The 15,195-nt window shown below is 43.9% G+C and overlaps 1 protein-coding gene across 1 annotated transcript in view; it reads right to left on the minus strand.

The window, feature by feature from the left end:
• PARD3 (par-3 family cell polarity regulator) overlaps positions 1-15,195 on the minus strand; it is a 706,595-nt gene that overhangs the window by 413,585 nt on the left and 277,815 nt on the right. The window contains exon 4 of the mRNA XM_054991157.1: positions 13,199-13,377. Coding sequence (XP_054847132.1) covers positions 13,199-13,377 — 179 coding nt within the window. The remainder of the gene's footprint in view (positions 1-13,198; positions 13,378-15,195) is intronic.

Here is a 15,195-nt window from a genome sequence, read left to right on the forward strand (position 1 = left end):
GTGGCGGCGGGTCGGCGCGGGACGCCCCCGGCGGGTCCGTGCTGGGTCCCTGTCAGGAGGTGGGGGAGGTTTCCCTGAGTGAGGGCCGGCTTGGCCCCTGGGCGAGTCCCCCTTAAGGCCTCAGATGGGCGGCCACCGTCTGGTCTGGCGCTGCCAGCCAGCAATTAGCTCCACCCGGCCAGTCACCCTTCCAACATCAGGATGAACTGGCCCAGTCGCATGTGACTCTCTCCTCCTCGGCCTGGTGCTCACCTCCCTAAATAACCCCGCCCCTTATGGCCAACCCCACCCTTCCCTTCCAGTGCCCGCCCCCAGTGCCATTCCCACCACCTGGGCCAGGCGTGGCCACATCCTGCTGCCCCATCCGCCCTGGCCCCATTGGTTGCCTTGTCCCTGCTCCCTCCCTTCCTTCCCCCTGCCCTGCCCCCTGTCTCCTCCTCCCCCTCTAGCTGGCCTCGCTGGATGGCTGCCCGGGCTGCCCTTCTGCCGGCTGCGCCCGCCCCCTCCCTTGGCATGCTGGGGGTTGTAGTTCCCCTTGGGGCTCTGCGCCGGCGCGGGCGTCTCGCCGCGGCCCGGCTTCCTGGGCGGCCGCTCTCTGCCTCGCCCATGGCCGCGGCGTCCCGCCGGCGCGGGCCCTGGCTGCCGGGGCTGCGGCTGCGGCCGGGATGACGGCCTTCTCCCTCCGCGGCCGTTTGCTGCTCGGCGCCGGGCTCCTGGCCTCGGCGGGTCGGCGGCCACGGCCGTCAGCTCCGCCGGGGGGTTGAAGGGGCCTCCTCGTCTGTGCGGCGTTTCCGCGGCCTCGCCGGCGTTCCTCCCGGCGCATCTCCCGGCCGTCTCCAGGGGCCGCAGGTAGGCATCGCCGCGGGCGGGGGTGAGGGAGGGGGTGGGGGTCGCGGAGTCCGAGGGCGTGGCGCCGCCGCCCCTCGGACACAAAGCTTAGAGGGAACATTGCCCACAACCCCAGGAATAAACTAAGCTGCTGGGGGTGGTGGGTGGGGTGAGGAAGCCAGGAAGATCTGTGGCCATTGGCTCTCTTACAGATGAATTGTAGGAAATCACACAGTGTAAAGATGGGCAGCCATATTAGTCTGTTGCAGCACAAAACTAACAGGAGTCTTGTGGCACCTTGAAGACTAATGAGCTTTTATTCTAACGTTAATCTCTCTCTGTCTCTCTCTCTCTCACACACACACACACACACGTGCACAAAACGTAATTAACATGAAATGCAGGAAACACTATATATATATATATATATATATATATATATATATATATATATATATATATATATATATATATATATATTCACTATATTCAACTATAATCAAGAAAAGCACAGAGACTGTTTAAAAAAACCAATTTGCCAACTGCATAGTTTTGCTAAACTGGTTAAAACCTGCAATGACCAAGGGACCTCAGGTCCTTCTTTAGATTGTTGGAGAGCCTATCACGCTTCTTGACGAATTCCAATTCAGCAGTTTCATATTGGAGGCTCCTTTTGAAGCACTTTTGGTAAAGAACAGAGAGTTGTAGGTTAGAAAAAGTATGCCCTGGGAGGACAAAATGTTCTTCCACTGGTTTCCATGTATTGTTGTTTCAATGAGAGATGTGAACATTTACTGTACTACAGAGACAGAGCTACACAGACAGAGCAGAAGAGTATGGATGCTGCATAATGGCATAATTTACATTTTATGGCATATATTGCATTAGAGAACAAGCAAGTACATGAGTCCAAAGCGGCATGGCTAATGTTAGTAGATTCTGTAACAGTAATGTCTGAGTGGAAATGGGGATAGAGTTTGCATCTGGCAGAGAGGACAAGATTTTCAAAAGATGTCAGATTTCTTTGCCCATATAATATAGAGCCAGGGCTAGAATGCTAACTCCCATAATACTATAATAAGTTATCCTTTGAGCAGCTGTTTTAGGTATCGTTTTATCTTATCAATGAACCACAGAATCAGTGAGTTGAGGGCTGAGCTGCCAATCCTGCATTTTCCTGAAACAGATTTTAATGTGCTGAAAAGAGATCTCTGTGAAGAAGAAAAACTCGATTTCCAATTACATTTGTAGGTTTTCCTAACAAGAATGGTTGAAATAATAAATCATATGCACCAAAAAATAAACACCTAACAGTTTTCATCATGACCTTTGAGACAAAGGCCAGTCTGAGGAAATTCTCTTTACTCAGTGTGTCACGCAGATTCTTCAAGGCTTCCTCCATAATGGGGACACAGAGACTAATTGCGTCCGTCAGCAAGTGACTTGTTACAAGTGTTTGTATATATTAAATGAGACGGACACCATTGCTTGGCAGTCTCTCTTCCCCTCTGGGTAGGCTCAGTTTATTTTATCATTCTACAGTGCAATTTAACACGCTGCCTATTTCCAGATGACTTTAGAGCCAGGACCTTGCAAACTAAAGCAGACAAGATGAGTGACGGTCATGAGACATCCTTTAACCCAGGAACCAGCTCTATCAGCACAATACCAGAGTTCCATTTGTCTTTTGATTTAGGCCACCAATACAGAGCTGTAAGTTCATTCCAAAGCAGTTCAATCAGAGAGGGAGGAGGGTGAAACAAACATATTTTTAATAAAATCACCTTATTTCAAAATCATCAAATAGACAAGGAAGGAAGGAGAAAACATTTCATTTCACATCTTTGCAAGGAAAATGGGATGCCTGGTTATTTGCTATGAGAGAGACATAAATAGGAGGATGACCACCCTTTATCCATCCCAATACAGGGACTTAAAAACGCTGCACCATCCCAAATTAAAGATGGTTCCCCCATACTTTTGAATGATAACGGAAGTCTGACCAAAAGAAAAATGGCAAGGGATGCAATTACTAAGATCAGCTGTGATTAATGGCTTTTCAGCTAAGCAACAAATGTTCTGTACAGGCAGTCAGCCCTGAGGAAACTGAACCAAACTTGGCAAGTAAAATGGAACTGAAAGTTGAAATTTATTTTGTTGATTTTTCTTGTTTGTGAAAACCAACTTCAGAAATGATGCTCGATTCGGTGTGGACATATGCAAAACCATGAATAATAATGGGTGGTGCACAGAGTTGTTTTTTCCAAGGCCCCCAGAGTTCTGAAGAATTCCTTTCCCCTCAATTCACTCTCCACTCATTAATCTCACAGTAAAATCTCAATAAAGATAATGCAAAACAAACAAAACAGCATATGGTGATTGATGTAGTGTAATTACAATGCAGGAGCTGGGCTTTAATCCTGCTGGTAGGTTTAATAAGACAAAAAAATAAAGAGCGAGACATCCATTTGCTTCCCCCAGATGCATCTTAAAGAGAAAGCTACCATATAGTACAAGAAATAATGCTGGTTTATCTAAATAATAATTCAGAATCATCCATCTGCATTTTATCTGTTCTCAAAACCTGACGCAGCCTAGACGTAACTCACTTAAGAGGCTATTTAAACCCTTCTATCTCGCTAGCCACTATGACCCTATCATCAGCTAAAGCCTTTTGCTAGCTCCCAAAGATACTCAGTTTGAGCTACAAGATTCCAGTTTTCTTACAAAACCTTTCATTGCTTTTCTGCCAAGTGTATCAGTTTCCTTGAATCTCCCTGTAACAGTTATTGTGGGGCCCAGGTAGTGTCAGGTCTGTTGCCCACAGTCCCTCCATCTTCCCTTGATTTGCAATCATCCTCTGTATGTATGTGGGTGTGGGTGTGACTATGCCCAGCTGGTTGAGCACTGAGGGTGGGGGGCTCACAGGGAGAATAGGATGGAACCGTCTCAAGGCCTCTGTGGCCAGCCATCCGAGATAAGCGTGCTGTCTTCCCAGGAGCTGGACGGCCTGTGTGAAAAACTCCACACGCACACACCCACATACATACAGAGGATGATTGCAAATCAAGGGAAGATGGAGGGACTGTGGGCAACAGACCTGACAGGTAGGGGCGGGGCTTGCTAGCACCATTTTACACAGGATTTTCCCCTCCTGTCACTATTTCAATTTCCTGCCTAATCCACTGCACCAGGCTTCCCAGTGGGAAACTGAAAAGAAGAATATAAACTGGGTTCAAAAGGAGAGGATCTTGGCCCAAGCAAAACCAACAATCACTGAGGTAAAACTGACAGGTACAAGATGGTTTTTTTGAAAAAGTGAACAAGACTTACATTTATTTAGAAAGAACATCCAAGCAGAGATAAACTAACCTTTAAAATATAACTCCTAACTCCATCTTCCCTTCTTCACTTCTCCCTGTCAGCTCTTAACTCCCTTAGTACAGATGTTAGCAGTCAGATGCCCTCTTCATGCTGAAAGGGCAGTTTATGGACAAAATATCATAAAACTCATATGTCGTAACGTCCAAGGCACTGCCTGGCTCAGAGCGGATATCAGCTGGGCAGGACAACTGGAAAGTTACCAGGACATGAGTCAGAGGTGGGTGACTGACTATCCTTCCACTCCCAAGAGAGAGACGCAGAGATAAGGAGGCTTCTTGAGAAAACTGCCTGCCTAATCTCATCAATGCCTCCTTTACTTCCCCTCACCTATTTACCCTAATCAAAGTTATTCAGCACAACTGAGAGCTTTCCCATCCGGTTCTTACCAGGTCATCAAGCAATATTCTCACCTACAATCTATTCCAGATTGGAACCATCAAACCTCTCCCCACTTATTGTTCTGCCTCCAGACAATCCATTAAGCCATTGTTTTTGGAGCAAGACGTGAGAACATTCCCCCCTCCCTCCCTCCCTCCCTCTCTCTTACACACACACAGACACACACACACACACACACACACACAGAGAGAGAGAGAGAGAGAGAGAGAGAGATATTTTTTCTGGGACCCATCCATCCCCAAATTCATTTGGGCCTTCTCTACCGTCTTCTTCCCTCTCCTCTTCAAGACTGGTAATTATCATCCTCCTCAAACTGCTTTCTCCCATTTTCCTCCCTGATTTTCTTAGTTAGCCTTGTATGTGTGTTGTGTGTATTTGTGTTATTTGACTGTCCAAAGCGGGGTTACATCCTTCTCAACCCAATGACTTCAACTTAGAAGAGTGAGAACCAAACTACAAGTGACAAATGACACAGGTTGGACACTTGTCAGCTTCCCTCAAGTTTTGATGGGAAATGTAGGCAGCTTGGCGGAATGTTGGACAAATGACAGTTGAATAAGCTGCAAGACTAGGATGCCTACATTTCCCATCAAAACTTGAGGGAAGCTGACAGGTGTCCAACCTGTATCATTTGTCACTTGTAGCTTGGCCCCGAGACTCTGCTTAGGATTACATTGTAATCATTTGAAGAGGAGTCTGGTTCACGTAAAGAGAGCCATTCTTAGCTCCCAAATACAGAGTTAAAGCTTGAACCTTCCTGCCTGTCCTCTGTTGTTTTCAGATCAGGAGGATACATATTTGCTTGAGTTGCGACTTGAGCCACATAAACATAAGCAAAACTGGCCATTTCCTTCCTTCCAACCTAAAGCTAACAGTTTCAGAAAGAAGCCAACATCAAGCCAACTGAGTTATGTCAGAGGTGGGTGACTTACTGACTATCCCTCCACACCCCAGAGAGCCGCTGAGATAATGAGGCTTTCTGAGAAAACTGCCTGCCTGATCTCATCGATGCCTTCCTTTACTTCCCCCCACCCCTTTAACCCTTTACCCTAATCAAGAAAATAAGTGCCAAAGAGATACATTATCAATATCTGTTGTACTCGCCTTCATTACTCCTCCCCATTTTCCTGATTTAATGCTCCCTTGTGCCTGGGTTTTGCATCCCATAAAGCACAGTTTATGGCTGCCTCTGAGGAAGTGGCAACTCTTCCATCCACTTGAGGGCAGAAGAAGAATTCTCTTTGAGGAGCACTGGGCCCTCTGAGAGGCCCACAGCCTGCCATAGTTGCCAACTAAGGCTCTCAGTATACCACACTGGTTCTAAAACCAAACCAACCGTAAAAATGGCAATTATTGGGGAACTCATTAAAAAAACTAAAAAGGAAATAGGCTGAGAACTAGACAGCAATTCAGCTTCAAAAGCTGATATTCGTACTGAAAGACAGAGTTTGAATGTTATTCCTCTGCGCCTCCCTAACACTGGCTGCTTTGACATAAAAGTTATTGATCCCCACACACCAAGTAAAAAGATAATAAACTCTCTGACATATATACATGCTCTTTTAATTTTATTTTTATATCTGCTTTGGTACATTTTGCTTCGACTGTATTATTCCCCAAGTGAAACGCTGACAGCAGATTATCTATCAATTTCCAAAGAAAATATTTAGATGCAGTGGATTCTTTTTAGTGTGCATCTACCTTATTATAGGTGCATACATATTTCATTTCCTTGCATTAACTAGCCCTGTTAACAGCTTTATAAATTCCACAATTATGGTGCATCATCCCATTCTCTGCAAGCAAGAGTTCCACATCTCATTTGACAAGTCCTTCAGGGATACTTTACAAGAAGAAAAAACGTTTGTTTTTAAGAAAAGCCATGCAACAGCGTCAATTACAGTTTGATTATATTACACTTTCTTATTTTCAAGATTGTAAAACTGTTTTGAAAATTGAAGGCAGTCTCAGATTTAGCATCCAGCCTGAAAAATATCTTTGATACAAAACCTTTATAGTTCTGTTAACAGAAATTTAGCTATATTAATCTGTTAAAGTAAGACTAACTGGCTTATAATAGAATGAGCTTTCAAAGATTAGAGTTTTTCCACCCTCATACATGCTAATTATAAAGGTATGCAGTGCCTTTTTCATTGTACACTTGACCCTGTTTAGAATTGCATCAAATCACTCCTCCTCTTAATAATTCAAAAGCTTGATCATATATATATATCATATCTTGGGTCCAAAGAGTGATCTATTGAGTTTCATGAAAACAGCTTCCTCTGTTGATGCTGTGGTCAGGGTACCAGACTAAGACTGATATGACCCAGATTCAAATCTTCATTCAGTCATCAAATTCACTATGTGACCTCAGACCAACTACTCTCTTGCAAGCCAATTTACATTACAGGGTTGTGCAAATAAATTGGAGGAGGGGACTGTGTACCCTTCCCTACATTTCCTTGAGGAAGATCAGGATAGACAGGCAGAACCATTTAGCAGATTGTAGCAGAAGATCAAATACTTGCTTTACATAGATTTATTGTGTTGTATCCACATAATCAGAAAAAGCGGGCTTGCTGTATTCCAACAACATGAAAAAGACTTGTTTAAATAGGTAAATTACTATTTTGAAAAGCTGCTTAACTATAACTTAAATCTAGCAAATACACACACATGCATATAATACTATAGGGACAATGTAGCCCACTCCAACACTCATCACTCTGTACATGCAGAAGACACGTGGGCAAGGCCAGCTGGCCAAGCCAGATCTGGCCACGTGTCTTCTGGAAAGCGTTCTCTGTGCCCTATGGCAAATTATTTTTGAAATGCAGGGAGTTTCAAAAGCAATTTGTAATCTGGCAAAGGGCTCTGTTGCTGAAAGAAAAAGAGTGAAATATCCCACGGGGTGTGCATAAGCCTTCGGGCATGCCTGAAGCTGCTACCTGAATCCTAGCCAATGTTCTAATTTATTATGTGAACACAGTATTATAAACTTTATATTTGGGTTTATTTTCTAACTCTTAATTTCTCCACGCAAACTGGTGCCAGAAGCAAGACTACAAATGGAGTCTCAAGCCACTTGCGGCCACTACCTTAGCGCTTAATATTCTTTATCTATCTGTTGCTGTAGAGACTTTAACACCTGTACATCAAACCAACAAAGAAATATCTATCCACTATCCCAATACAAAAATAATTCTTTCACACTATGGTCTGACTAAGGAATAGAGATGGCCGCACAGAATTCATGAGCAAGAGCGCCTACCTGATCCTTTAATCCTAGGCCAGATCAACACACAGTTGGATATTGTGCAACTATTCCACCACTGTAATCATTCATCACCAGATTTCTTGCCCACACAGGATTTGAATGAAAATCCAAGAACTGAATAATTACAAGCTGTTATTAATGGCCAACTAACATAATATTTGTGCTGGCTCAAGGTCTACATTTGGTCTAGCTTGAGTGCACCAACACAGTGCATGTGGGTGCCCGCCAGTACTTCCCTAAGTGCTCACCATGTTTTTAAGAAAGTGGGTGGGACCACTGTAAGGCAAGGCTTGTTATTGGTTACTCTCATTCAAATGAAAGAGTTTTCCACTGGAGAATAAGGAAAACTGGTAAGCACCTGGGCTTTTCCTTGTCACAATGTGGTTCCATTCCCCCCCTTCAGGTTTTCTTTCTTCCATGGAGGTGTGATGAGAGAGGTGTACCATTCAGTTGTGCCTCATGTGGCAACCATTTTGGGGTGGTATTCACCACTCTCTCTCACTTCAAAGTGTCTGCAGGCTAAAAAAAAGTTGGGAACCCCTGGTCCAGATTATGAGGGTCAGGGAAAAACAATATTAAGAATAAGAAAATCATGAATTTCTGACAGAAATGAGTCTTGTGGTCTGGCCTTCCTTGGAAAAGTTTCTTGCTTTGGTAAGGAAGAGTAAACTAAGGTTCTCTACAGGATTTCTGTCATAACATTAAGGTGGCAAAATTGGTCAATGGAAACTGAAAATAAATACTTTTAAAGTTTCAGAAAGTGAATAATGACATTAGCAGCTTCTGAATTGGTTGCCAGATGTTCGTAACACACCTGCCTATCAGATTCTATAACTCCCAAAGACTGCTATCATTCAAATGATTAATGCCGATGGCATGTAAGAAAATAAATGCCAAAGAGATACATTATCAATATCTGTTGTACTCGCCTTCATTACTCCTCCCCATTTTCCTGATTTAATGCTCCCTTGTGCCTGGGTTTCCCATCACTGCACTAGATCAATCGGATTCCTTTTCATCTTGGTCACCTTGCTCATTTCCAGTGATGTGATGCTTCAGTGCACTTCGAATATTTTCAGGAAAATCAAGAGTAAGTACATGCTCAACAGCTAACGATGCAAAGAAGACGGAAGTGTACGCTTAAGACAGATGTTGCTTAATCTCCAACAAATAATAACTGGAAACTCAACTGCAGCTGCCCCATACTAAGTATCATCCCTTATATTGCTGCTTACACTTTAAGTTCTGTATTGCATTATTTCCAATACACCAGACTTACTAGATTTGGGCACACTTCGTTTCTCCATTAATTCAAGCCAAGATTCGCTTATGGATTTATCCATTGCCTTTGAATTCTGCTGTTTCTCAGAATAGCTCAGGGTGGCATCTGGTGGGTTATCTCAACTATCTTAGGAAGGCTGAAAAATTGTGTCCAGAATAAACAAGGTGCTTCACACCTGAATGAGAATTTGAGCCTGAGTTTCTCAAATCCAAGCCCAATGGCCTAGCCACAACACAACACACCACAACACAACCCCTTTATGTATTTATTGAAATGCTCAATATTTCCCAAAGCTCAGGGGAGCTTATAAATTCAAACTTAAAATGCACAGAATATGCTAAAACCCCACACAACCCCACTCCCCTCTAAGAATGCCTACTGCTTACGCCACATTAAAAGACCTTGCTAACAGAGTGGCCTTGCAGCATGCCTTAAATATCTCTGAACTATAAACTACAATTACAGTATTTTTACTGGATTGGTTGCAACAAGCAATCTGTTATGTATTGCACCATCCAGACATACAAGTGTGTGTGGGGGGGGGTCACATTCAGTGAGGGAAATGGTTCTTATCACCACCCCCACCTACCTGCACAAGTGGGATCAGGCCCCTTTTAGAAAACAGATTATTTCAAGACCCAAAAGAGTTCTTTCTCCTTTTTCTTTATATGTGGGATAGAAAAGTGATTTAGGGATCTTTTGTTTTTTCTTCATTTTAGGCCTATGTTTATAATTGGGACACGGAAGGAGAGGGGAACCCAAGCAAAGTGTACATCATGACAAAAGAAGGGCATGCCCTATTTGGGAAGAAAGAAAACGCTAAGAACAAGTCAATAGTAGCAGTTGAGAAAGATTTACTGTACTGCATTCAAACAATGAAGTTGGATCCAAAAGATGCCCTTCCAGCCATGAACAAGTCCATTAGGTACAACTCTGAAGTTTGGATTCAGGGTTGTCTTTCAGGAAAGATGACCTTGGTCAAATAATTTGTTATGGTTGGAGGATCTAAGGTGGGGCTGGGCTGGAAGGAGGTCCCATATGCATGAAACAGAGATATGGATAGACCTTTGAGCATCACCTCCACCTTTAAGAGGCACCAGCAGCCATTAGCATGTTGTCCTTAAGCCACTTCAAACTAATACTGTCAAACTTACTCAGTGGCTTGGGAGCCAGATGTGGTTCTTTGACAAGCCACTTGTGGCTCTTCTGAGTACTGTACCCCAGTGTGGCACTTTTCACAAAAGTCAACAAGGCCCTTGCCCAGTGAGGCTCGTGGTTGGCAAGTGGTTTTCACCTTAAAATAGCCACCTCTGGAGAAAAGGGTAAGCTTCAAATCTCCCTGAGGCATAGGCCTTATACCAGGGATGGAAGTAAAAATGGCTCTTCTGGTTGATGGGAACTGAGAATAACTACCATTGATCTAATATTTAGAATACTATTCCTTTAGGAACACCTTGAACCCACAAGATAAGGTAGGATTATAAATACAACATATACATTAAAAGCACTTTCTGAATATGTTAAACATAAAGATCTCCCAACATTACCTAAGAATCAATACACAAAAGCATTATTTGATTCCAGTAGCACCTTAAAGGCCCTGACCTGGATAGCCCAGGTGAGCCCGATCTCATCAGATCTCAGAAGCTAAGCAGGGTCAGCCTTGGTTGGTAATTGGATGAAAGACCTCCAGCGAAGACCAGGGTTGCAGAGGCAGGTAATGGCAAACTACCTCTGTTAGTCTCTTGCCATGAAAACCCCACCAGGAGTCGCCACATGTCAGCTTTGACTTGAGGGCACTCTCCACCAACAGCACCTTAAAGACAAACTAGATTTCTAGGGTCTTCTACTACAGACCAACACAGCTACCCACCTGAAACTACATGAAAGCATGAATCTGGAATTGATATTTTTTTAATACAAAACAATATCAACCTCTTTTTATTTAAAAAAAATCACATAGGAATTAAGTCAGAAAAAGGAAAGCAAGGGGGCTAAACAAAACTAGAAAACATACCATTCAAAACCTCTGATTCAGAATAAACGTATATAGGAAAACAAGCTTCATGCTGATTACTTTAGTCACCAGTCTTGCTCATATGGAGATATTCTGGAGGGGGGGGGGTTGTAGGAAAAACTACCACACATCGTAACTTAATGTGACAAAATGCTTTGCGTGATTTTCCTTTGCACAATTTTGGGGTGGGACAACTTTGAGAAATGAAGGAAAGTGGGGAGACAGCTAGTCAATTCTCACTTCCTATAGTCAACCACCAGTAAGTTCGGTTGTCGGTGATGCCACTTTCACCATACCACTTCTGAATCGACACAGACAACCACGGGGAAAGTGGTATCTTATCTGATTCACAAGTCTCCAGCTGCTGACCACAATAATATGCCCTCAGCAACTACACAGAAGATGTACAGATAGGTGGCAACCTTACATGGCAGACAGTTGTGAAGACTCACACTCAGGAAGTCAACACCTATCCACTGATGTCTATCTTGTCACCTATTAAACAAGGCACCACTGAATAGGCACAGTCAATCCTGAGTCAGTTGTCTGCTGAGGCACTGGAAATAAATGTCACATATAGAAGACTCCTTGGACATCCCAGATGCTATGGAAATGAACAGCTCAGTAACACTGTATTAATGAGAAAATAGCCAACTTCTGCACTTATATAAGACTTATTTTGTCAAATCTCACATTCACTGGCAAAAAGAAAAAATATGAGTTGAACTATGAGTTGCTCTAGAACAGGAGACAAGACTTTTCAGATAACATTTTCAGGTACAATTAGTGTACAAAGATGTAAAACTGTGGAAGCAAGCACTTCTCATAGCCTATGCTCATTTATTGGAAACTGAGTATAGCTAGAATATGTGTAGGTCCTACCCACATGAAAGTATACATACACAGAACTCTTCTCACTGTTGGAAACCTGGTTTTTCAGGGTTCCCAATCATTCAGAGAAATACATTGAGGATAGAACCCAGGGCTCATTTTGAGGGGAAACACGCAGGAATGCAATTCCGGCAGTTCTCCAAAGAGGTCACATGTCAGGTGGCCCCTCCCACCTGACTCTCGGCCATTTTTGGCGCGTTTCAGCCTGGATTGGGGCCAAAATGGCCTGGATCAGGCCTCTGACAGGTAGTGGATCACTCTCCCGCTCAGCAGCGGCTCGATCTTGACCATTTTGGGCCCCTTTTTGGCCATTTTCAGCCCCTTTTTGCCATTTTGGGCCCAATTTTGGCTCTGAATAGCCAGGATTGGGTCCAAAACAGCCAGGATAGGAGATGTCAGGGGGTGTGGCACACGCAAATAAGTTATGCTAATGACACACTTCCGGTGATGGCAAGGGGTGTGGCATATGCTAATGAGTTGTGCTAATGAGTTATGCTAATGAGTTCCTCCAGTTCTTTTTTCTACAGAATGACCCCCTATGTACACTTTCCATTTGTTAACAGAGTAGCATAGTTTGCAGAGAAGCGTGAGATGGAGGAGCTTGCATGGCTGGGTGTGCGTGGGAGAGAGAAAACAAACTTACAAACTTACAGCCTTAGTTAAGGTTTAGAAAGGAAGAAAGAAATGTTGCTGGACAGATACATGTGCATTACTAGGTGCATTTCAATCCTCAACGCCTCCAGATAAAAGGATTATGTGGAAGGTGATGTGAAATACCTCTGCCAGAGACTCTGGAGAGCCCTCACCCTTCAGAGGACACATCATTTAAGACCAAAGGTCTGACTTGGTATAAGACTGCTTCATGTGTTTGTACATGAGTATCTTTGAAAATGAGCAGCTTCATATATGCCCCTTGCCTAGAAGAGCATTATCCATGTCTGGGAACACTCTGTTGTGTTTTCACGTAGTCCTTTAAGCAAAATTAAAATTGGCAGTGTGGATTCCACACTGAAAATCCAAACAAGAAAACAAGAAAATAGTATTTTTCCCAACAGTGGGCTTCACAATGATGCAATCATGTTAAAATGTCTTTCCCTTCTGTTGTGGAAGAAAGTACCTTTCTTTCATGACTTCTGGGGCCTCCAGGAGCGTTTTGCTTGAGGAAACCTGCTGTTGTGGACCATCTTGTGGGGTTTTTCCGTGAAGGCTCTTCTGAAGTAAAATTGTTCTCACTGACGGATGTCGACAGACCAACTAATGCAGGGTCACTGCTGCGCCGGACATGAAGAGGCATATCTGAAGAGATAAAAAGGAAAAGAAACTAAGATTGAAAGTATTTTTCCCCTGTAAGTTGAAATACATATTTTAAAACAGCATGATATTACAGAACTGGAAAGGACTCCGCTGAGTTATCTATTCCAACCCACTGGCACAAGGAAGGGTAATTCGTACCTAAAGCACCCCAGAGTGCTGCTTCAATAGCATCTCTTTGAAGGAAGAAAAAGGAATTTTGCAATCTCTATGGACTTTACATTTCAAAAAGGTGTTTTTGCTTCAAAACATCAACTAATGACCCTTCCATCTAGATAGGGATTACTGAGTATGCATGAATGGCTTAGGAAAACATGGTACATGATGCTGGTGAATAAAACAACAGCTCTTAAGCATCTAAGGGAGAAGAAATATTACAGGTAAGAAACGTTTAAAAACCAATGGTATCCATTTATTAGTTTTTGAAATCAAACATATAGATTAAATGCTTAGTACAAATTGCAGCTTTTATGTTTGCTCAGCCCCCCCCCCTCCACCCATCCTTACTGGAATATGATGCTTGTATATGCAGCTTGTATTTCTTAAATTTATATGTGTTTATAAAAAATTTTAAAATGAAAGGATTACTGAGTATCTGAAGCATTCTGAACACTTTGCATAGTTTTCCTTCTTTCTTTTTTAAAAAAGCACAGAATAGAGTGAATCATGAAAAAAAGCTTCTGGAGAAACTGATCTCAGTGCTGCATGGTGAAAGGAAGATGCCTATGCCATTGTCAGAAAACAGTAGAGGTGGGCACGAATCCAATTACCACCCAAAAAACGCACGAACCAGGCCAGTTCGTGGTTCGTGAACAACGGATCGTGGAAGCTCCATTTTATGAACTTCCATGAACTGGTTACTGGTTCGGGTTCGTTTGGGTCGTATTGGGAAAGGGACAATTTAAATGGCCATTTCTCTGAGGAAATGGCCATTTAAACTTTTCCTGCAGCTTGCAAGCGGCGGGTCGCTTTAAACAATCAGCTGGCAGGCGGCAGGGGGGACCCCCCCCTTGCCGCCAGCCAGCTGATAGTCTAAAGGGACCTGCCACTTGCAAGCGGTAGGGCCCTTTAAACAGCCCACAAACACCAGCCTGGGCCCCCAGCCCCCAGCCCCACACCTTGAGTACTCCTGCAGCCTGTGGCGTCCTCCCCCTCCTCCTGCGAGGGGCGGCAAGGCCATTTTCGGCCATCCTGCCCCTCGCTGGAGGAAGGGGATGACGCCATGCCATAGGGGAAGGTAAGTGTGGGGCTGGGGCTGGGACAGGAACAGGGGCTAGGGGGTGGGGGCTAGGGGGTGGGGTTTGGGCAGTTTAAAGAGCCCTGCCACCGGCAGGTCCCTTTAAACTATCAGCTGGCAGGTGGCAAGGGGGGATCCAGATGATAGTTTAAAGGGACCTGCTGCTTGCAAGGCAGGAAAGGGCCCTTTAAACTGTTAAATGCCCCTTTCCCTGCCACTGCTAAGCAGCCAGAAAGGGGCATTTAAACCCCATGAACCACAAACTGGTTCGTAACTGGCCCCAGTTCCATGCCAGTCCGTGGTTTTTGGTTTGTCAAAATCCACGAACCTCATGATTCGGGGGGGGGGGGTTGGTTTGTGCCCATGTCTAGAAAACAGTACTCTGGCAGAATAATAACAACTGTGATTTTATACAACTGCGCTTATATCCCACTCTTCTAGACATTAGTGCCCCATCAGAGTGATGGACAACGTCAAGAGTTTTTATTATCTACAATACCGCTGGGGCTGAAAGGAGTGGCTTATCCAAGGCCACTTGCTGAGCTCATGGCAGTAGCAGAATTCAA

This window comes from Eublepharis macularius, chromosome 11, assembly GCF_028583425.1.
Source record: "Eublepharis macularius isolate TG4126 chromosome 11, MPM_Emac_v1.0, whole genome shotgun sequence".
Classification (NCBI taxonomy): Eukaryota; Metazoa; Chordata; class Lepidosauria; order Squamata; family Eublepharidae; genus Eublepharis; species Eublepharis macularius.